This window comes from Quercus robur, chromosome 12 (assembly GCF_932294415.1).
Source record: "Quercus robur chromosome 12, dhQueRobu3.1, whole genome shotgun sequence".
NCBI lineage: Eukaryota > Viridiplantae > Streptophyta > Magnoliopsida > Fagales > Fagaceae > Quercus > Quercus robur.
The window spans coordinates 16,093,736-16,117,691 of NC_065545.1; the positions used below are offsets into that span (position 1 = coordinate 16,093,736).

Consider the following 23,956-nt stretch of genomic DNA (forward strand, 5'->3'; position numbering starts at 1 on the left):
AGAGATATAAAAACCACGAAGAACACATTGATCTCACCACAAGTCTCTCTCTTGAAAAGTTTCTGAGTTTTGGGTGTTTTGATTCGCGTTATGTTATGTTTTGGTGTTAAGAGGTGTTTTTGTAACGGCTGGGCTTGAGGTGGGTTACGGAGATTGACGGAAACATACCACAGGTGGGTTAAGTGATACTTTTCAAACCACGGGTAGGTAAAGTGATTTTCGCCCTAACCACAGGTGGGTTATGTGTAATTATCCCTAAAATAATTTAAATCCTTCCCATCCCCTTAGCTTTTACTAGTCCCACTAAATAATTTCTCTTAATCTTCCCGCCTGTAATGCAGGGATGTTGCCAATGTTCTTCCCTGACTCATAGCAGTTAAAGTGAAAAACTAAAATTTGCTGTAGCTTATATTAGCCACCATCTATTCTCAATTATCTAATCAAAAGCACTAAAACTACAGCAAAATGCATCCAAAATACAAAAAAAAAAGGGTAGGCAATAGAGAATCAATACAAGAATATATATATATATATATATATATATAAATCAATGGATAAAAGCATTGTGAGACTTCCATGGCATAGGGTAAAATAATTGAGCATAGGAACAACTTGGAAGGAAGATTTACAAAAGTACAATGTCATACATACCATAAATTTTTATACTTACAATACAAAAATTGGTACATGAAGTTGTACCATTATAATACAAATGATCTCCAATTTTCAAAATACAAGTCTAGCTTATTACACACATAACCAACTCATCCAGGCAAATACATTTGCCTGCTTCTAACATCCCCAAACCTAGTAGACAAAATAAGCAGTACTCCAAACATCACCCATGATATTACTAGAGCTATTTTGAACTTCTTCGCTTTCTCTTCGAAAATCTTGTGTGCAACCATGGCTCTTTCAGCCTTTCGTTTTACAGCTTCTCCCATTGCACGTGCTTGCTTCAACTCTTCATTAGCAAGTTCCACCTCGTGCTCCAATTGTCGGAATTTTGCCAACACAATAGGAGCTGTTGTTGCGCCACGCGTGCAAGTGTTGGTGTCCAACCATTTGAAGAACTTACATCCACGGTCATCACCCTGTACAGTCAAATAAACCAATTAAATAACGTTTCAACAAATTGGTGACTTAATGCACATAATCAATGTTTTACTAATTCTAGATGTGGTACTTACTGGTGACTAGTAGCGACAGTCATAAAACCTCCTACCAAAAGTATGAAGTTTCAAGGACGTCCTAAGGGTGCATTGGTCTAGGTCACACAGATGCCCACTGGTACTGGAGTAATAATTACTTGTTTCCGACATTGGTAAGAACCTGCCTCTATATCAATCACCAATACAAGAATACTTGAAACATTCTATACAAATATTCTATACAATCAGTCTATAAAATCAATGACCAATACAATCTATACAAACATTCTATACAAGCATGAGTAAAGCAATCCAAATCCACAATAATAGGTTCTCTAAGTAGTTTATGTAAATCAAAAGAGAATGGGAGTTTGGGCTTAAGGAGGATAAAATATGTTAATAAAGTAGTGTTAGCAAAATTAGGCCGGGCAATACCATCAAGACAAGATAAAATTTGGGTTCATTTGTTGAAATCAAAATACTTGAGAGGGAAAAAGTATTCAAAAGCTAATAGGAGGAATCAATCATCCTGGTTTATGGAAGGAATTTAGAAAGTAGGGCTCTAGTGACTAAAAGTGCTTGTTATGATGTTAAGTATGGAGGTCAATATTTGGGAGGATTGTTGGATCTTGTCATTACCAAACTTTATCCTTACCCTTTCTGCCCAAAAAAAAAAAAAAAAGATTAAAAAAAAGCAATATCCCTGTCCCTCTAGGAACAGTCCCAAATGAAACTTGTTGAGTTTTTTCAATTAAAATCCTAACTTGATTCAACCTAAGATACTCTCCACTCTTTTTCTTATGAATCCAAAAGACAATGTATATCCAAAATCACCACTCCATCCTCCTCCTCACCTCTCAAAATTCCTTTGGACAAAAAAACAAGCTTGGGAACTTTACTGTCAAGTCTTCTTTCCATTTAGATCAATCCCTTAGATTCCAATACCTAGGACCTCGAATCAAAATGGAATATATGGAAGCTTCTTTGAAAACTCAAAATAAATAGATGGAATATATGGAAGCTTCTCATACAATTATTGTCACATGGCCACTTAGTCCCAATTGAAAAGGGATGAAACCATCCACTTTAAAAGATGCCACAGCTAACAACAGAGATGTTAAAGTGTATACAATCTAGAAGAACAAAATAAATGTAATCCTTGAAAACCCAAATTGCAATTTAAACCTCCAATCCAAACCTCCCAGTACCCTCAACCATGCCATTGTCAAACCCAATCACATTTGACCTACTAGTACACAAAATCCCATAACTAATCCAAGCAAATAATTTTGATAAAAACAAGATACAACAAACAAAAACTCAAAATGTAGCTTCAGTAACCAATTAGGAGATTTGGACACAAAACAAAAAATGGAGATTTTGACATATGAGGTCTGGATCGTTTGCCTATGGGCTACACCTAGTGGATTTATGCATGTAAGAGATGAGATCCTTTGGATTACAAGTTCACCAAGTGAAAAAACCAAAAACAATCTTTCAAAAATTGACAAAAGCAAGAGACGAAAAAACAGATCGAGACAGAGCGAGGGAGACAGAGAGACGGAGCGAAGAGTGTTAGAGAAAATACCTGCTTTGTTGTCGGTGTGCGTCGATGTGGGAGGCGAGAGGCGAGAGGCAGAACACGGTAACTCTTTCAGTCTGGAGAAGTAAAGAAGAAGAAGTGGGAGAAGTAAAGCAGAACTGAGAAAAAGTGGAAGAAGTGGGTTTTTCATTAATGAGACACGGGTAGCAACAGACGCAACACTGGGTAGTGACAGTGGTGGGGTCCATGGTTTTGGGGAAAAGTTGTAGAGATATGTAACTGAGAATTGAGTCCAAACATGTGTTTTGCAATTTTTGAGTGAAGGTGAGGTTTGAGAATTGAGTTATGAGTTTTGGGTTTAAGTTATGGGTTTTGAAAACTGAGATATGAAAATTGAGTTAGCTCTAAACCAAACGGGCCCTTAGTTGTTTTCTATATGAATTCTGTGAACCAATTTTCATCAAAGAAACCTCCTTGTCCCATGACTACTGGCTTGACGTCAAAACTAGCATAAATATTTTGCATAGTGTCTTGGAGAGTGTTTATGTCAGATGCATATTAATCTGCCGAAACTCTTGCTCCAATTCTATTCCCACTCAGTTCATTTCCTGACAAGTAACAAGAATTTTACGTAGAGATTATGGAAACCTTTGACAATAAATATAGAAGGAAAACAAAATTGCGCTATGATGTTTATTAAAACTTCTGATATTCTTTAGAAAACTAAAAAAATGATTACCTTAGTCAATGGATGAAAAAGTACTATTTAGTAAGTTAATCTTTTCTTGAACTAATCCTGGACTTGGATATACTTTTATGAGGCTTTTACGATTTTTTTCACTATTAGTTTAGGGTTTAGTCTACTATATATACACATGTTATGGTTCATTGTAACACAAGATTTATATTACACTCTAATATATTATTGATGTAACCCTTTAGGGTTTTCTCCATGGATGTAGGCTATTGGCTGAACCACGTAACCCTCGTGTGTTATTGTGTTCTATAATTTATGCTTTCGCTTCCGCATCCATACTAGCATATTCAACATGGTGTATCAATGCTAATATTTAACTAGTATGAGGTAAGAAAGCAACCTCAAGAAAGAATGCTTAATAGCAAAACATGTCTGCTTGAGTTGCTTTATGTTATATGAAGTTACTGTTGGATAATTGGGAAAGCGATATTAATGAGGAGTGAAGGCTGAGGTTGCAAGTAAAATATTTCAATTTAATCAGAATGTATCTTAAAATGCCTACATTGTCACATTAAGTATCCAGTTCATAACTTGGTTTTCTTGTCGGTGTTAAGTATTCAGCTCATATTAGTTGGAGTTATGCAAAGCATAACTCTTTTACACTTCCACCATTATGATTTATTAAAAAAAAAAAAAAAAAAAAGACCATCAAGAGCTAAAGCAAACTGTTTCCAAACTAGATGTACCTTTCAAATTTATGCACAAGATTTCTTACCAAGCTCCCAACCATGAACTTGAAGCTATAATTATATATTTTTCATTTTTCATTTCGTAATAGGTCTATTTAATTAGGAAAATTAGTTTGGCGATGCATTCCATCATCACTAAAGTGATGTTGAATTTTGTAAATTACAAATTTTGTTCCAAATCTCATTACTTATATTGTATTGTTTTTTTTTTAATTATATATATTGAATCTGACAAATTGTTTGATATATTGTATGTGTCTTTTGATTGTAATCAGTTTCCTTGCAATAGTTAGTGAATTAAGTTTGTGAGTTTGATGTGTTTTTTAGTGGGATTGACTTTAGTACTTCAAATTAACTGTTTCATTCTATATTATGATATTAGTTTGGCATAACTACTGTATGTATTCGGCTAGTAATCACTTAATGGGCCATTAATCACCTTTAATTTATGCCAGATATGGACCCACATCTAGCAGGACCCTCTGTGAGTACTGTCTTGGCGAGGCAGGTTAAGCATCGTTCAAGTTTGCTTTGGGATGGTCCTTCGAAAGGCAAGGTATGCACTTGTCCAAAATTGTACTTAGGGATGGCAATTTTGCCTCACCCCACTTAACTTGCCCCTCCCCGCTTTGCCCCTCCCCGCTTTGCCCCACGCGGGTTTTCCCCGCCTCGCAAAGGTGGTGGGGTGGGGATGGGGCAAGATTTTAGCCCCGCACCACAGGGCGGGGCGGAGATGGGTTTAGACTTTTTAGACCTACCCCTGTCCTCGCCCTGCCCTGCGTTGCTAAGGGTTATAATTATAAATTTTGCATACCCTAAAACCCTACTATTTAAACAAACATATCAATATTAGCTTATTTTATTCTACCTAATGTGGTTCTCTGCCTTTATTTTGTTATGTGTTATACTATGAGATTTTATTATTATTTTTTATTTGTGATTGTCTTGTTAAACGCTTGGATATATTATTCAATGTTTTCTAAAAATTAATTTGATTTGATGGGATAAATTTAGTTGTAATTTCAAGTATATTTTTATCAATGAAATATGTTTCATTAAAAAAATTGTACCTAGTTGTAAGACAAATTAACAAAAAGTAGAGTTTTATGGGGTGGGGCTTCGCGGGACCCCAAGGGGTGGGGATGGGGTGAGAAATTTTTCCCCGTCATGCGGAGCAGGGCGGGGATGGGGCAAGATAAAACCATGCGGGGCGGAGACAAATACCCCATCCTTTGGCCCCACCCCACCCTATTGCCATCCCTTTCGTACTCAATAGATGTACTACAATTTTTTTTTTTTTTTAATATGAACTTGACCCTAGCATTAGCATTTAAATTTCAAGTGTAATTATTATGTGCTTATTGAATGCTATATTAATACAATGCTGCTTCGTTTGTAAGAATTGCCAGGTGTACTAACTTGTCGTCATCAATTTAGTGGTGTGCCTGAAGGTGGGTGTTGAGGTCTAAAAAGTCACAATGTTGCACTAAGGCCCAAAATGACACAGAGAATTGAACTCCATAAAAAATAAAATACTTGAGCCTGCAATAAAGAAAAAAGATGGTAGGTCCAAATCCATTAAGGGTCTTAAGGAGGAACCCAAACCCACAAGTGGGTAAGCCTTAAAACTCATGAAATGAAGGGAAGAAGAAAGCCCAGCCCGCCAAGGTCAGAAAATCGCTGGGGAGCCTAGTGGTAAGAGTTGGGCCGGGATACCTGGGGACTGCTAGGAGCCTGGGATCCTTGGGACGTGCAGCAAAGCCAGGGTTGGATTAAGACACTTCAAGGGGGGTGCCAAGAAACACAAGGAACGAAAACAGATAAGTCCTTATCAGCCACCTAATGATGCAGAAAAAGAATCAGAAAGCTTGGGAACCAACAATTCATGTACAAGGGGCTGGTACCTCGGGGAACCCAGAAAGAAGAACCATGAAGGAAGGTGGCTAGGAAACTTTCAACCTAGCAAGAAGGAATCAGCTCATTTGGAAAAATGACAAAGGGAAAAACAACCAGAAGTTGAGTCTAAAAATGTGGGATCTAGAAGCCTTGAAAGAAGAAGAACCAAAGGATAGCTCTTTAAGGACACCCTAGAACGGAAAGTCAGCAAGAGGCTTTTGAGGAAGAAACCCCAAAAGAAGAAAATAATGAGGAATGAGGAATGGACCAACCACCAATGTTGCTGGCATAACATTGGTTCTGGTACCTAGGGGAGCAAATGGGGGGAATCAGTGGTACTCTAGGAACCTTAGGATGACACTATAAAAGGGGAAGCAGCTAACAATGAAAGGCATTCAGCAACAATGAATTAGAGTAAAATCATTGAGAAAACTCTATCAGAATTCAAAAAAAAAAAAAAAGAGGGAAATACTGCTTGGTATCCTCAAATAGCCATTAGAGAACACACTCGGATTCAAAGAGATTCAAACTTTGCAAGTCTTAGAGGCCTGAGGAGCCATCTAAGTTTGTGATTTTTGAACTTATTTGAACCTTGTAACACGTCTTAGTGAGCATAGTGTATTACACAATTAAGAAAGTAATGGAATATTTTATAAATATTTTACATTGTTTTAAGGATCCTTAACGCTTTATTTTTGTTTCTTTCTTTACCATTTCGTTCCTTTGCTGTTTCTTGTTGTTCAATGCATATATTTCTTGTTTGTTAGCATATTTGTGTTGTAGGATTTGTGCCCTGTGCACCATCTGGTTCGAAATCAGCCAATTTAGCTACGGTGAACTAAGCACAATCCCTTAAAACAAGAAGTAAAGGGACCAGGATCATTGTTTTTACTCAAGCCTGGGTACTATCCAAAAAAGGACCCACACAGTGGGTTAGATCCACGAGTTGCCACTTATATTACAGATGTGGGGTTAGGTGGGCTACTTCGGGTCCGAGATATAGAGCTCGACCATGCGCTAATCATAGCGTTGGTGGAGAGATGGCAGTCAGAGATGCACTCATTCCACTTGCCCCACGGTGAGATGACCATCATTAAGAGTCCATTTCACAATTAAGATTTGATTTCTTGTATGATGTGGCACTAACTACACTTTTAGATTTATAATATTTAATCCAAACTATGAAACTGATCAATTTGAAAAGAATAAGATTTTTTTCCCTATGTGAGTGTGTTGGATATATGGACATCACATGGACATTGGTATTTTCTCAGGCATTTGATATGAATTATATGAGAATTGAGAAAACATTATGTTATGGCAACATTACTGTATTTAGTAGATTTTGCAGTTAATGAAACTGGCATAAACAGAACATTAGATTGTAGTAGATATATTTAGTTGGGACATGGGATTAAAGGTCAGCAGGAGTCTAGATTCCGTGTGATAGTTTGTAGGCCAGTAGTTTGGAATAATAAAATCTTAAATTTTCTACTTCTGTAGAAAAAATTGAAATCAGATGGTGGAAGGTACAAGTAAGACATAAATGATTCCCGTTCGTGTTTTTATTTATTTATTTAAGGAAGCAATGTATCTTGCCATCTGTTCCAAATTTGGTTTATGAGCATGTATACTATTTCAAACCAAATATAACGGAGGGTTTATAAAGAGTTTTATGCTTAACTAAATTATGTTTTTTTGGATGTCCTCAGGGAAATTGCAAAATATCTCTCTCCCACCCAGTAAAGCTGCACTGCAGCATGCTTGCTGAGAATGCCATCAAGGCTGTTGTTAAAGATTATGAAGCTAAACGTGCCAAATCAAATGGTAGTGCAACAACAGCACTTGCAGCGAAGGCCGCTGAGGTTTGAAGATGTTTGTGGATAAGGCCTCCGGTGCATGGGATTCTTGTTTATGTACATTAATGGCAAAAATTTCCGACAGTGGATTTCTACAAAATGATTATCTAGTAGTAATGTAATAATGGAATGTAAGAATAGCTCCAGAACACACGTCTTGGATTTTAAGTTGTACCCTTTGAGTAAATTGGATATTAAAAAGTGTGTTCCTTCCAATCCACCCACCCCCCTTCTTTTTGTTGGGGATGTGAAGGAGGTTTAATTTTGTTATATTGTGTGACCACATATGGATGCTTGCTAACTCATATCAAATGTTTTTGATCTATTTTATAGTATGAGATTAAGGGTCCGTTTGGATACAGCTGAAAACTGAAAACTGAAACTGAAAACTGAAAAATACTGTAGTAAAATAATTTTTAAATACAGTTCTCCTCGTCCCTGCTCTCAGAGGAGTTTGCCCTCTTACTCCTCTGTCCCTTTGTAGCCTTTTGCTGCTTAGTAGGTCGGGTAACCAGCTCACCCTTCTCAGGGATGTCAGCCTGCCTCTTCTTTTTCAGGTCGGGGATAGCCTTGAGGCCAGGATCAGTAGGGACCTGAGGGGCGATTTGAGGTGGGTCCTGGGTTTGCGCTTTGGCAGGCGCCTTCGAGGACTGACCCTTGCCTCGGCTGGACATCAACTCTCGTAGAGACTTTCCCATATCACCTCCTTCTCCGTCCGAGGAGTCGTCCGAGCAGGTTATTATGATTGGACCACCAGCCACGGAGTTGCGGTCCTGCTCTCCTTCAGGATCAGAAAGCTCAACCACGGGGTCTTGCTGAACTTCCTCCTCAAAATAAAACTCGTCTATTTCTTCCTCAAGGGAAAGACGAGATGATTCGGTTTGCCCTTCAACTGGAACAGCAACACCAGGCTCTTCTGGCGGAGGTAGTTGCTCTGCTATATAGGGATGCCGAACGCCGGGTAGTACGACTGGTGGAAGATCACGTTGAGCTAGGAACCCGGTCTTGGACACGTCAATCCTAGCCAACCTCGGACTGCCAGCCCTTATGGCGTGACCAATAGCTTGGAAAGAGCGGCTTAGAGGTTGATAGCCCAGAACCAGATAAGCCGCGCGTAGCTGTCCGACCTCAGCAACGTAAATTTCCGACCTCAGAAGATAGTTCAGCGCCGGCACATTCACGAAGTTTAGCCGAGGAGCGACGTGAACTTTATCTGCAAACATCCGAGAAAAGTGGGATTAGTACATGAAATTCTCCAAGTGTAAGGAAAGCAAGAAAAATAACCCCCCAATGCTAAACCCTTTCCCCAAAAGGATTGGCCCTAAAGACGCCACACTTGGGATTCCTGCCCGGGTCGGACAATGAATACCATCAAACCACTCCCCCGAAGCAATAAGAAAATCATTCTTCACGGTCTTATTGGATATTGGAAGACAAGAGATCAATCTAACAACCTCGGATCGGGATTTAAGATAATACCCTCCACTCTCGAGGCGGTGACACTCATACAGATAAGCCACGTCGTGCCAAGTAAGGCCTAGATTCATCCACTCGTCTAAGACATCTACACAGCCTAGTATCTTGAACATATTTGGGGCACACTGATGCGGCGTCAACCTATGGTTGAACAGGTACTCCCCTGTAATCCTACGCATGGGAAGTGTCATCCCTCCCTCTATGAAAGCAATCATGGGGATAACAACCTCTCCCTCGCCTCTATCTGTCAATACTCCTTCAAGAGGACAGTACTGCAGCCCCACCCCCGGGGGAATGTGGTATTTTGCCCTAAAGGCCTCCATAGTGGCCGGAGTATTTACTAATTTTTCGAATCTACCCATCTGAGCTGTACTGGAAGAATGAAAATAAAGACCGAGAGGAAAAACAAAGTCCGAGGAGGAAATCGAAGCGACAAAGCGAACGGAACTTACAGGCGTCTTCTCAAATGACCGATGAGGTGATCGGAAAGCTCTTCTATGGAGGGTGCTTCGCAGGAATGACTATGAAGATCTGAAGAAAGGATGTGCTCAAGGATTTCTGGGCGCTGGAGTTCTCTAGAGGTCTCTATTCTGATGTGCGGATAAAAAAAGAAAAAGGGAGCCTGCGTGACGTCTTTTATAGCCGAGAGGAAAGAGAAAAGATCGACCTCGCCTAAAAAGTCAAGAAATAATGATGGCCGTTTGATCCACGTCTCACCGTTGGATGAAGCCGACAAGAAACCTCCGAAAGTAAATGGCCGCGCCTCGTAAATTGTATCGCGTCCAAAAGTAACTGCCCGCACGCGCGCCCCAAGCCTTCCTTACTTCCATCCTCTCACTGACATCAAAACCCCGCTTTTCTCCTCGGAAAGAGATAAAAACCGGAGTTTTTAGGGGCTATTGTGGGGCCCGGTCCAAAATAATGGGCTAGTTAAATACAGGCCCATCCGAGAAGTATCGTGTCCGAGGAGAAGTCATAGCCAAAACATTATTCAAGCCCAACTGCGGTAAAAGAAACCTGTCCGAAACCTGTCCGAGGAGTAACACCTCCTCGGACACCACGAAGTCCAGACCAAAAGCTCGCCCCGACCACTGCAGCTCATCCTCCAAGCATATAAAAAAGAATAAAACCCAAAATATCTCATGGAAAGCTGCTACCACCACATTAAATGTGTCACAACCACCCTCTTGGCCGCATTAATGAGGAAAAGACCCCTGAACAGTACTACCTTAGCCACTGCAACTCACAAAGGAGTAATAAAGGTGCTTGATAGGACAGTTGCTCAAGTGGGGGCTTAGATGATCAACAAGTGTAAGGTTCAGATAAGAATGGGAGAGCTATATAATGTAATAGAGTCCTTCAAAGAAAGGGGACGGAAAAACTATATTCAGCACTCAGGAAATAAAATCTTCTGTGGAGTATCCATTCTGGTGTTTTTATACCTGCAACAACATTCTCCATACCTCAGGCCGACTAGGTTCACTGAGGCTAAGTTCTTTGACCCATCCTCTACAAGTATTTATTGTGTGTTGCGCCTTGGGCCAAGGCCTGATCAAAAGGGTTTGGGCCAGGAAAATCGTGCAACTACATTATTTATTTAACATAAACTTTAGGCACATTAAACACTTGAAATTCCTTAATAATTATTCATTAGATTTTTCTTGTCTAAAATCTATTAAATCATAAAACTAGTTTCACAAAACTAATCCTATTATTGTTATTACTAAATAATTTGACTAAGATCATCCTTAGTGTGAATTTTAGTTGATTTATAAAATATAATTGTTATAACTCTTATTAGATGTGTTGTGTGTGAATCCCTTAATTGTCATGCCCTAAACTTCAGTGGCGGCGCCACATTGAAGGCAGGGGTTCAAATGAATTCCCTAACTTGAAGAAAATGAAAAAATTAAATATAATATTTAAAAATATTCTTTTGAACCCTCTAAAATAAAAATTTGACCGCTCTAACACAAAAAACTGATAAAAAAGGATGGAAAGATCCAACAATAAATTAAAAGATGCATAGCTACATGATAAGAGGAGAAAAACAAGAAGAGGAGGTAAAAGATAACAAAAATTCACAAGTGGGGTAGAGGAAGCTTGAGTCTGAAATTTTATTCTTCAGCGTCTACACCTAAAACTTTGAGAAGGGAAACTGAAAAGTGAGATAGCTTATAAGATTTGGAAATAAAAAATAGTAGTAATAAATGTGATATTCCATGAGTAGGTGGTAGGAGTGGAGTTTAAGGGGTTTTTTTTTTCTTAATAAGGAGTGGAGTTTAAGGTTTAAAGGAAGCTTTCTTGAAGTTTCATAACTTACAAATATCCCTACATGTTTTTTTATTTAAAGAAAATACCAGATTTGATATTTTTTTTTTTGGAATAACCAATTTAATCCTTTTATATTATTATGAATTTTATTTAAAAAATTAAGTGAAGTTCACTAATTTTATTTAAAAATAATAGCTTAATAATAAAGATATAAGTAGTAATATTTATATTTTGAGAAAGGAAAACAAATTTTTTCTTTTTTTTGATACAAGGCAAATGATAATGGGGTATGATATGGTAAAGAACAAATACATGTTATTTTTGATTGAATTGTTGAGTTGAATCCTTAATAGTCTAATGCCATAGACCCCCCCAAAAAAATTCTTTTTAATAGTTAATGCTATATTAAAAAACTTCAATAATTAGAAAAATTACAAAAACCAATAAGTTGTTAAAATTGACCCCCCCTAAAATAATTTTTTGGAGCTGCCACTGCTAAACCTAGTTAGACTTGAGAACATGAGGCAACAAACTATCTCACCTATCTTCTTAAACCAAAGAAAATCGATGAAAATTAATTCAACAAAATATTTCACATATTAGAAAGGGCACTGCTTAGGAATAAATTCAATATTTTCATTCTTATGGGAGATTTCTTGATTTTTTTGGATGATAACCCATATTTTTCCCAAAAATCCATTTTACTTAGAATAATTGAGAAACTCCTTCAAACCCCCAGACTTACTCGGCTCACGAGACTTTGCAATCTTAGCCCAAGAAACAAAGCCCTTTTTGGATTATTTGGATCATATCCCTATCATGTAAAAGCACATGAACAACCACCACGATTGGTACTCGATCCTCTAGCTCAATTGTCAACCCAATGGCTAGGAACCCATCAAGAAACAATGTTGTCAACTGAGTTTGATATCTAGGGATTGTGAACTAGATTGAAGGACTTACTTAGAGCATCTACAACAGTGGAGCTAAATTTTTAGCTTTTTAGCTATACAAAAAGTCACTTTATCTATTTTACTTTCTCACATCCTACAGTGAAACCATTTTAGCTTTTAACACGATAAAATAATATAAACACTACAATAAAATAATATTTCATTCAACCACTAACACACAACCACAACCACCATCAAACCCATAAAAATCACTACACAACCACAATCCCGCTATGCCCATCAAAACTAGTGAAGAAGAACAAAAAAAGAAGGGTCTGTGGAAGAGAATCGTATAAATTTAGTGCACAATTACATTAAGGCACAATTACATCCCATAAAATCCTCTACAAAATTAAAGCTAAATTCACACTAAAAAAAAAAATTCTAGTTCAAAATTTTAAAAATGAAATCTGGAAGAAAATCTGAAGTAGTAAATTCTGAAATAATTTGGGTTGTGCTCCCTCCATCATCTGGATTTGGTGGACACGCAACATTTGAATTGATGCTCCTTGGAATGACTTGGTAGAGTTTGCCTTGTGATGTGCTCCGATGGGTCTAAGATACTGACATGTATTGATAATCTGGTGATAAAATGATTTGTAATTTTGGGGTTGTGGAGGAAGAAAGAATGTGTGGGGGTGAAAGGCCCAGGAGTACATATCTACATATGTATTGGGTCAGGGGCCCAATCCGAGGACGTTAAGTAGTCTGAGGATGAGCAAGCACTATCATAAGAATCTGTGTTAGCAGGTAAAAGGTAAGATCTGGTCATGTTTGCCTAGGAAGGGGTCTGAGGAGGAAAGTCACCTCGGCTGAGCACATCTAAGGTCGGAAGATGTAGTCTGCCATCAAAGCCAACATTCTGAATCGTTCCATAGATAAGGATAAGAATCAAGAAGGAACAGAATAGAGGAAAGCTACAAATATCTAAAGAAAAGCTGCTACCATCGCATTGAATGTTCTGCAGCTAACTCTCCGGCCGCATTAATGAGGAAGTGATACCTGAATAGTAATTTTCGGCCTTCCAGCTACTACCCAAGGACTTCAAGAAGGTGCTGATGGGACAGGAACCAACACCAACAATCTGATCTGCACGTGGAGGGTAGGGATGAAAGGGGAAGATAATATAAAATAGAAGAGAAACCTTAAGTAAAAGAGATCGGAGAATTGAGAGAGAAAGCACTGTAACAATCAAAATTGTATCTATAGCCATTTTCAATTGATATATACAAGAATTGATATTCTCGGATTGTGCCGAGGACGAATTACTTAGATAAATCCAGTCTGCTTTTGCTTGATTGTCTTCTAAATCCATTCTAACTGTTATCCAACTCATTAGAACCTAGTTTTCCAACCCACACTCTACAAATTCATTGTATTGGGCTTATTGGGCCAAGATCCATTTACACTTTGGGCTTGGGTTCCAAATCATGTCCTTACAGAAGGGTCTGTGGAGGAAGAAAGAAGAGATGGAGAGGCAGTGAGGAGAGAGACACGGAGAAAGGAGAATGAAAGCAAGAAAGAATAAAAAATAAAAAAGTAGTGTGAACGCAAAATAAAAAATTATTACTTTTTTAGCTTTCAGCTACTGTAGCAATGAAGGTAAAAATTTTACCTTTAACTCCACTGCTGTAGTGTGGATTTTTGTATTTTAGTATAGCTAAAATAGTTATATAACTATTTAGTTACACTGCTATAAGTGCACTTACACGTTCATTTGATTTCTTCATGTCATCGGGGGGTAAAGACATTTTTTTTGGAAAGAAAAGAAAAGAAAAGAAAATTTTAAATTTAGAAAATTTTATTTCATTGCATGCGTGCAATCTATTGAAATTACTTAAAAATTAGAGGCTGTAATAGGGTATAATTTACAATTCAACCAAAAAAAAAAATGTTTTTGAAAAATGTTTTGGGCCAAAGCAACCAAGAATAATGTAAAAGAAAAAGTAATGAGAATCTGTCCCCGAACGCACGTGAGAGCCATGTGCGAAAAAAACAAAAAAGTTGACCACAAATGGGCCCTCAATCCAGAAAGCCATCAAGATCCATCAAACGAGAAGTGGACGCCCAAACAATACAATACAATACAATACAAAGCCACTACCCATGCACAGAGAAGAGAACCACGATCCCTGACGAAGCGCGAATCACAGAAACCAATGAAAAACTCCATTCCCTCCATCCCTGTCAAGATTCTCCTATTTTGAAGCTTTATCTATAAATCTATACAAGTCTCATCAGATTTTGTGAAAGACTGTTTTGTTGCAGATATTACACATAGAAAGAAGCGGCAAATACATATTGCGGCGGCGAAAGGTGAAAACCATTGATTTGGGGTTTGTGAATGGTGAGCTTGGAAGTTGCACAAGTGATGGAGAATCGAACCAAGAAAAGAACTCGCTCCGCGTGGGACATCACACCAGCTCAACCACAGGTCGGTCGGTCCGTTTGTTTTCTTTCTTTTTTAATTTTTTTTTTCCGATCTTGAATCCAAATTAGGGTTAGGGTTATGGTTTTGATAATCTGACAGTAGGTGGTGGTTTTGAATTTGATTTTAGGCGAAACGGGGAGAGGTGGTGAGTAGTAATGAAGTGATAAGTAGAAGAAGACAAGCGTCGCCGCCGAGAAGGGACGACGATCGTGAAGGCCATTACGTCTTCAATCTCGGCGAGAATCTCACTCCTAGATGTCAGTTTTCCTTTTTTTTTTTTTTCTTTTTTTCTTTTTTTATAATTTATAATTTGTTTTTGTTGGATTGCATGTGAATTTGGGAGTAATTTATAAAGTAATGATCTTTTTAAACAAGATTTGGAATTGGGAGATTTTTTGATATGTTCAAGTAATTGATCTGAACTAATTTACATTTTAAATGGGTGTCAATGATAATATTAGCTATTGGTTTGAGCATGCTGTGTTGGCATATTCAAATTTTTGTTCTCATTGGGCTCAATGCTTGTAACAACTTATTTATCTTTGTTGTTGTTGTTGCCACTTCTTAATTGTTCATGTTGATGTGGCATGAAGTGTGGCTTGAATTTTGCAACAAGCCCAATCCTGGGGTGCTATTTGCACAACAGATCATATTGTAGTTCTCGTTTTTATGTGCTATGATAGCTTCTCCTGGTCATGAGCATAAACCCCTCTGCCCATCAGGGGTGAATGCCTTTGGATTACTTGGCAACTGGGTTTTGGTAGGTGGGTTCATTTGCGCATAGGTTTTAATGGCTAAAGGTTAGTCAAAAGGGCTCTTCTTTAGAAAGATTCCCTACGTTATCCAAATAAAAAATAAAAAAGAGAGACATTGTCCAGCATTTGTTTCATGGTGGGTTTTAATGGATAAAGGCGAGTCAAAAGGGCTCTTCTTGAGAAAAAAGGTTCCCTACATTATTTATTTATTTATTTTTAAAAAGTCACTGTCCAGTATTTGTTTCATAATGGATGCTACTTATATGTATTTGAGATTTTCTAAAACTGATTTTCATCAATGGCTTGCATATTATGCCCTGTATTCCCCTAATTTTGTTCTTTAAGCAAGATTTTCCCCTTGCACCTTTGTTTGAAATTTGTTGTAAATTTACTTTTTAGCGAATTCGGTGTGTGTTTTCTTTTAGTAATTGATTTATGTAGCATAATTAACTTGGAATTTTTTTTCTTCGGCAGATAAGATACTCAGCAAGATGGGTGAAGGTTAGCTGTCAAGTGCCCTGATGTCTACAAGATTTTGTATTTTTTGTCATTCTGCTTGCGTCATTCAGCATCTTGCTAGTGCTGTAGGCACATTTGGTCGAGTTTTGGAATGTTGGGACCGTCAAACACGAGAGTATGTGGCAATCAAGGTAGTTCGAAGCATACGCAAATACCGCAATGCAGCGATGATTGAGGTTGATGTACTTCAACATCTTGCCAAGAATGATAAAGGCGACTCCCAGTATGTACCTTCTAACTTTCAGCTTATAGAATTACTAGTTCATTTTGTGACATAATCTAACTTTATGCATCTTAATCTTTTTGCAGTTGCGTTCAAATTCGGAGCTGGTTTGATTACCGCAACCACATATGTATTGTAAGTATTCCTATTACTGTTTTTATTGGCTCATATTCTATCGTATCCTTGTTCTTTTACTGTATACTGTGATAGTTATTTGTCCTGGATTGGATTTTGTAATGAGGTCACTTTTATATGGATTTGTGATGGATCGACTTCTTGCTCACTATGAGACTAACTCTCCTATTTTTCTTGGATCAATGATTCTTTATTTTTATTTATTAAAAATGTAGTCTTGCTGTTGTTGCTTTGTTAATATGCATCTTTGACTTGTCTTTAGCCTGTTGTGTTTCCATTCTCATGGTTTACATGGATGATTTATATTTTTATTACAAATGAATAGACTATTTTTGATCAATCGCAATACTGCTGTATCAATTTTTCCATTTGGACTTTATCCATGCAACTGGGAACTAAACCGGAACCTTCCTTTGAATGCATTTTAATGGTGTTATCAGGTGTTTGAGAAGCTTGGACCAAGCTTATTTGATTTTCTAAAGAGAAATAAATACTGCCCATTCCCTGTGGATCTTGTTCGGGAATTTGGACGACAGCTTTTGGAATCTGTAGCATGTGTGTGGATAGTTCATAGCCTTTGGCTTATCTCTCTCATTCTCTTTTTCTTATCATTCCTAACCAATCACTCAAATCTGTATCTTGGCCTGTTTTTTTGTCCAGGGGTGAACAGTTTGTTATGATTGTGTCCTTTTTCTTTAACTTGTTTATTTGCTTTATCATATCCGGCAGATATGCATGATTTACGCTTAATTCACACTGACCTGAAGCCAGAAAATATACTTCTTGTGTCTTCTGACTATGTAAGGCTCCCTGGTTATAAGGTATTTGGCCTTTTATGATTCAAAAATCATACCATTTCATATACGGGTATAGACTCAGTAATGATATATTTTAAAAAAAAAATGTTTGGAATGATACAGAAGGTTTCTTCAGATGAAATGCTATCCAGGTGCTTGCCCAAGTCTAGTGCCATTAAGCTGATTGATTTTGGTAGTGCTGCTTTTGATAATCAGAATCATAGCTCCATTGTTTCAACAAGGCATTACAGAGCCCCTGAGGTTATTTTAGGTAAATAGTTATGGTGTTGGCAAGTGAAAATTTGTTCCTTTCGGTTTACATGTATTATGTTCCAACTCCAACCATAAAACAATTTGTTAGTTGAGAAGAGTTTTAAAATCATTTTTAACTGAAGCAACTCACTCTTACATAAAGATTATACATTTGAAAGGAGAATTTCTAGTAAGAATGTTAAAGATAACAAAGTAATGGCATATGCCGCAAGAGTGAAGTTTAGTCGTGAAAATAGAATTTTGGGTTCTATGGAATCAGAGTTTGTGTTTCAAAATGTTCAATTAGAACCCTGCAAATTAACAACCCGCACTGATGTTTTACGTAATGGAATATGCAACAATTCCTTTCAGTTTATGGGCATGAAACCGCTATATATTGTAATTCCATAACTTAATAGTCTGTAAGATGGTTGACTTCACCCACAGAATGAAGTTTGTTTTATTGTTGGGGGGGTTGGGGAGGGGGGTGGTGTTTGTTTCATAGAGATGAAAGTTATTGTTATTGTCTGATTTCTCTCATTTAGGTCTGCATGTTTTGTCGTTGGGATTGCTTTCTTCTTTTGTAATGAATTTATTTACTTGTCAACAACAAAAAAAGGTCTGCATGTTTTGTGTGTAGTTTGCTCCTATCCTTTCTTTTCTGTAATAACATAGTTGCTCTTGATGACAAAAAATAACAATTTCTCTTCTTTTTCTGTCTCTCTGATGGCATTGTATACGCATTTTTTCAGGTTTAGGATGGAGTTATCCATGTGATTTGTGGAGCGTTGGCTGTATACTTGTTGAACTCTGCTCGGTGAGTTTTATTTTATTTTATTTAGTTCTATGAAAGCTTGATTTGGGTATGTAACCAGTGGTAAAAGATTCTTAAGATGTGAACTTTTGTCAGGGTGAAGCATTATTTCAGACCCATGAGAATTTAGAGCATTTGGCAATGATGGAGAGGGTGTTCGGACCTCTGCCAGAGCATATGATTCGAAGGGCTGAGTAAGTAGTCAAATTTTATATCACTTGTCTCCTTGATGAATGTTGCATGTACAATTTGACATGTTTTGTACCTACAAGCACTTTTTGATGATTTATTAATGCATATCCACGAAGGTCCCCTGCACTGATTGAGAAATAGTTATGTATCAATGCTATTTTGTATCTACAAGCCCTATTTGATGATTTATAAATGCATTCCCACTAAGGTCCCTTTCACTGACTGAGAAATAGTTTGTATCAGTGCGTTGAAGAATGTAATTTAGATTTTTATATCATGTATTTACATGTTTTGCTTGCTTTATGATCATATGTAGCAAAGGTGCTGAAAAATATTTCAGGCGAGGATTGCGCCTAAATTGGCCAGAAGGAGCTGTTTCAAGGGAGAGTATTAGAGCTGTCAACAAGCTCCATCGTCTACAGGTTACTTTTCCTCTTTTTTTTTCTTTTTTTTTTTTTTTGGTGTGTTGTGGGATATCAAGCAAATTTTTATGGGGTGACGAGTAATGCTGCTTCATGCAGGATCTGGTATCTCAACATGTAGAGTCCTCAAGATTCTCTCTCACCGATTTGTTGAATGGTTTACTAATGTATGAGCCATCCGAACGACTCACGGCTCGACAGGCTTTGAATCATCCCTTCTTTAATAATTTAACTTGAGAAAACAGCATCATAAAAGATAATTTGTAGTGTACAATGCTAGTATAGATACGTGGCTAGATCCCCATCTTGCCCCAAAAAGAGAGGACGATTAATAGCTGATCTGGCCCCGGAAGTCTTTGCTTGTATTTGTACAATTTTGTTTGATTGAATGTGGATTAGGTTTTGTAAATGATTTTCTTTTTCCTAGTTAGAATCAATCTTGGTGATATTAAATAACTATTGAAGGCAAATGGCTTGGAGACATTTACGTGCCCAACTGGTCATAGATCGTAGGCAAATCCTATCCATACCTTTATTAGGGATGCCTATCTATCTAATCTTTTGTTTTTATTAGTTATTGATTAGTGCTTCACTATGAGTCTAATAATAATATTGTTAAGAGTTCATTCTAAATCCCCCAATCTTTTGGGGAAGAGGTTAGTTAAAGATGTGGCATATCAAGGAGTCTCAATTCGGGAAAGAGGTTAGTTACAAAAGTTGCATATCAAAGAGTGTATGATCCACGTTCGTTCAATATTTCTTAGGCAACAAGAAAAGTAATTCATTTGTTTTGTTTGCGTAATTTATTACATTTAGATATATTATACTTTTTTTTTATTAGTATTTAGACATATTATACTTAGAAACACTTATCCTATCTTTGGCTTTTATAATAGAAGAGGGGACTTGACTATGGCATTAACCTACAAGGCTCTTAACCAATTTATCTATATTTGACTGCATTTCAATCATCTATATTTTTATTTATTTTCATTATATTATTTCAATAAATCTTATAATGGTTTAAAAATTGAAACCGTGGTTGTAAAGCCTAGTTTTCATATATATATATATATATATATATATATATATATTTTAAGTAAATCCTGGTAAGCCAAATAGCACCCATTTTGAAATATTAGCACGTTTTAGAAATACTAAAATTGAGTTCTAATATAATCCGGTTGAGATCACGGTGTTATCATTAATTGCATTCTACCTTCCAAGTTTTAACCAAAAAAAATTGAACTAATGTTTGGGAGTAGTGCCTTACAAAGGGTAGAATAAAATAGTCTTGAAAAGATTGAGACTCCACTTTATCATATAAATATTTTTTAAAAATAAATAAAACTTTACAAGGAGTAGGGTAAAATGGTCATATAAATATTGAGACTCCACTTTATCTTATAATCATATAAATGTTGGGATAAAATTTAGTTTCAAAATTGGTCAAGTTTAGTTATAAAATTGGTCGTAGTTTTATACTATGACCTTACTTAATATATTTTTATTGGAGGTAAATTTTGATAAATTTATCATTGGATTACATCTTCTTCTTATATCCCCATGTTTGCAAAATTTCTAAAAAATTAAAGATTAATAGCTGTATTATCAATAAATTGTTTAAATTGTAAGTTTTTGTAATTTAAAATTATTCATAAAATATAAACTTATAGATCATGTAGTAAATAATATCTGATTGACACAAAATTTAACATGAATATTAAGAGTGTAGAAAACATGCAATTCAACGGTTAGATTTTTAAAATATGTAGTAGTGTTTATTTTATTAAGTAAGGTTATAACTTTAAGTTACAACTAATTTTGTAATTAAAATTTGTCCTAAATGTTTTTTTTTAAATAAATAAAACTTACTTATAGTAAGTAAATTAAGAGTCTATTTGGCATAAGCTTTTAGTTTTTAGTTTTTAGTTTTTATGTACAACTTTTTAAAACTTTACTTTTTCCCGCATTTTCTCACATTTTCAAATATATTTTAGTGCATTTTCAATAAAAAGCTAAATAAGTTGTTCCTAAATAAATTTCCCGTTTGAATTGATTCTAAAAAAAAAAAAAAAAAATTGTTTCTCAATTAAATTCAAACACTTTGTTGAGTAACTTGATGTAAAACACTATATTTTTTCCCCTTATTTAAGAAAAGGACTATATCTTAGCTTTACCCAAAAAATAAAAAATAAATTTGAAGCCACATTTGCTTTAATTACAAGTTTGCCACCGATTGAATTGAATTACACAGTAGTATAGAAGAACAACGTTGGTATGTTTATGTGGCTTTGCTTTTTCACGTGGGAAGTGACATGGGTGATTGGCAAAAAAGTTGAAATTACTTGCGGTAAAATCTGACATTATCAGTCCTCCAAAAATAAAAAATGCAGCCCACAAATCTGACATTTTCTGTTCTTATAGAACCAAAAATGCAGTGATTGTGCAATTACTATATAGTATATAGATCTCTTCTTCTGGTAACACCACAAAAGATACTAGTATCCCACCTGGTAAGATAGTAATTAGCAAATGACTATCTCAGCACCACTGTTAATGTATAAACATAAGCAGAAAAATATTAACCATAACTAATTTGGCTCACTACCTAGATTCTCTAATAAAATGACCATCTTTATTAACAAATAGATCATACTCAACGCACAAAAGTCAAAACTCTCAATTTTGCAGGGTCTGGAGAAGTCATTGTAAGAACAAGAGAACTAGACTACGATAAAATACAATTCAAGGTGAGTAAACTGTGTCATGTGGGAGCACAAACCATCCTCAAACTTGTGAAAACTATTTGCATCTCTCTCAATGAATACCACCTTCAAAACTTTGTCAAACTTTAAATGAATGTATGACAATCCCCACAAACTCTCAAGTTCTTGAAAATCCTAATCACCCTCCTCACTTCATTTCCCAACCCACCACAAACCAATGCCAACTTCTCACCATGAACTCTCAAGCTCTCCTCCTTTGATTCTTCTTCCACATCATACGGTGCAAACCACACCCCATGAACACAACCCACCTCTTCTTTAATCTTCTTCTCCATTTCCTTCAAGACTTCATGTATTTTCTCTGTAAGTGGGTGTGTGTCCTCTCCATTGTAGAAAAAGTGAACCTCCTTGTCAATCTCTACCAACTGAGTGCTGCCTCTTTCTTTAACCCCTTTATCCTCACTGTTTCCCTTATTTTCTCACACTCTTTCCAATAGCCTGCATCAGCAAAAATATTTGAGACCATCACATAATTGACTGGATTGTTGCCATCCATTCTCAGAAGTATGTCTCCTACTTCCCTCCCCATATCCAGGTCTCCATGCACTCTACAAGCACTAATAAGTGTCTGCCATATACCTACATTTGGTTTTAGTGGCATGCTCTCAATAAGATTCTTAGCTTCTTTTAAGCGTCCAGCTCGGCCAAGGAGATCAACCATACAAGCATAGTGCTCTACTCTTGGTTTAATCCGCCGGTCACTACACAATCTTGAGAAGTATTCTTGACATTCATCAATGAGTCCAGAATGGCTGCAGGCTGAGAGCACAGCCAAATAAGTCACATCATCAGGCTCAATATTATCCAACTGCATTTTGTTGAAAAGACGAATTGCTTCTTTTCCCAGACCATGCTTTCCATAGCCAGTGATCATAACTGTCCAAGAAATCACGTTTCTCACCGGCATTTCACTGAAAAGTCTTTCTGCCTCTTCTGTTAGCCCACATTTGAGATACATGTCCACCATTGAATTGGCCACTAATATGTCTAAACCAGATGGGACTTTGATGTTGTAAGCATGCATTTGCTTGCCTTGCTCTACAAGGGCAAAATCAGCAAAAACACCCATCAGGCCCGAGAGAATAAATCCATCTACATGATATTGGTTTTCCCTGAGCTGCCTAAACAAGTCCATTGCCTCTGGTAAATTGCCTTGTTGAGCATAACCAAGAATTAGTGCACTCCAAGATATCACATTCTTCAGTTCAATTTGATCAAATACTCTGTGAGCTTTGAACAAGTTCCTACACTTGGCATACATATCAACGAGAGCACCTGCAATAGTTGTTTGAATTGAGCAGGGGAATCCTCTTGTGATCAATGAAGCATGCATTTGGCTCCCTTCCCTCATGGCTCCAAGACCACTGCAAGCCTTTAACGTGCTGGTATACGTGAATTCATCGGGGACTTCCCCCTGTTCTTGCATTTTCCGAAACAAAAGTAGAGCTCTGTCACCAGTTCCTTCAAGTGCGTATCCAGCTATCATCGCATTCCAACTGATAAGATCCCTAACTGGCATAATGTTAAACAATCGTGCCGCCTCACTGATTCTTCCGCATTTTGAATACATGTCAATAATAGAATTGGCCACCGCTGGCACCCATTCAAACCCAGTTTTAGCACAAACACCATGAATCTGCATTCCATTCTTAATAATGCCCAAAATCCCAGATGCTTTAAGATTAGTCGAAAGTGTGAACTCATTTGGCTTAATTTCAGAAGATCCCATTTTGCGGAAAAGCAATAATGACTTGATGGCGTTACCACTTTGTAAGTAGCCACACATTAGAGATGTCCAAGAAACCACGTTTCTTTCAAGCATTCCATCAAACACAGCACAAGCAAGGTCCATTCTACCACATTTTCCATACATATCTATAAGATCATTGTTTAACATCAAATCAAGCTCAAATCCCATTTTCACTACACACCCATGAGTTTGCAATCCTTGACCAAATAACAAATTCTTCGAACACTTCCTCAGTACCCCTGCAATTCTCTGTCGCTCACACATTATTTTTCCAACTGA

The 23,956-nt window shown here is 36.9% G+C and overlaps 1 protein-coding gene and 1 pseudogene across 4 annotated transcripts; one reads left to right on the top strand and one right to left on the bottom strand.

Moving 5' to 3' along the window:
• Positions 1 to 14,665: 14,665 nt before the first annotated feature.
• On the top strand, positions 14,666 to 19,621 carry LOC126710478 (serine/threonine-protein kinase AFC3). 4 transcript variants are annotated; one of them, XM_050410951.1, is made up of 12 exons: positions 14,666 to 15,032; positions 15,157 to 15,286; positions 16,259 to 16,285; positions 16,373 to 16,526; positions 16,613 to 16,661; positions 17,102 to 17,216; positions 17,391 to 17,482; positions 17,585 to 17,729; positions 18,463 to 18,527; positions 18,621 to 18,718; positions 19,033 to 19,138; positions 19,238 to 19,621. In XM_050410951.1, the coding sequence occupies exons 1-12, from the start codon at positions 14,943 to 14,945 to the stop codon at positions 19,373 to 19,375; spliced, it is 1,209 nt and encodes a 402-aa protein (XP_050266908.1). In that variant the 5' UTR covers positions 14,666 to 14,942; the 3' UTR covers positions 19,376 to 19,621. The 4 variants fall into 4 exon arrangements, with proteins under 4 accessions (XP_050266908.1, XP_050266909.1, XP_050266906.1 ...); XM_050410952.1 differs by having other exon boundaries at positions 17,391 to 17,461; positions 17,582 to 17,729; XM_050410949.1 differs by having other exon boundaries at positions 14,667 to 15,032; positions 17,582 to 17,729.
• Positions 19,622 to 21,754: 2,133 nt separating this feature from the next.
• LOC126710476 (putative pentatricopeptide repeat-containing protein At3g15130) lies at positions 21,755 to 23,941 on the bottom strand (annotated as a pseudogene).
• Positions 23,942 to 23,956: the final 15 nt, after the last annotated feature.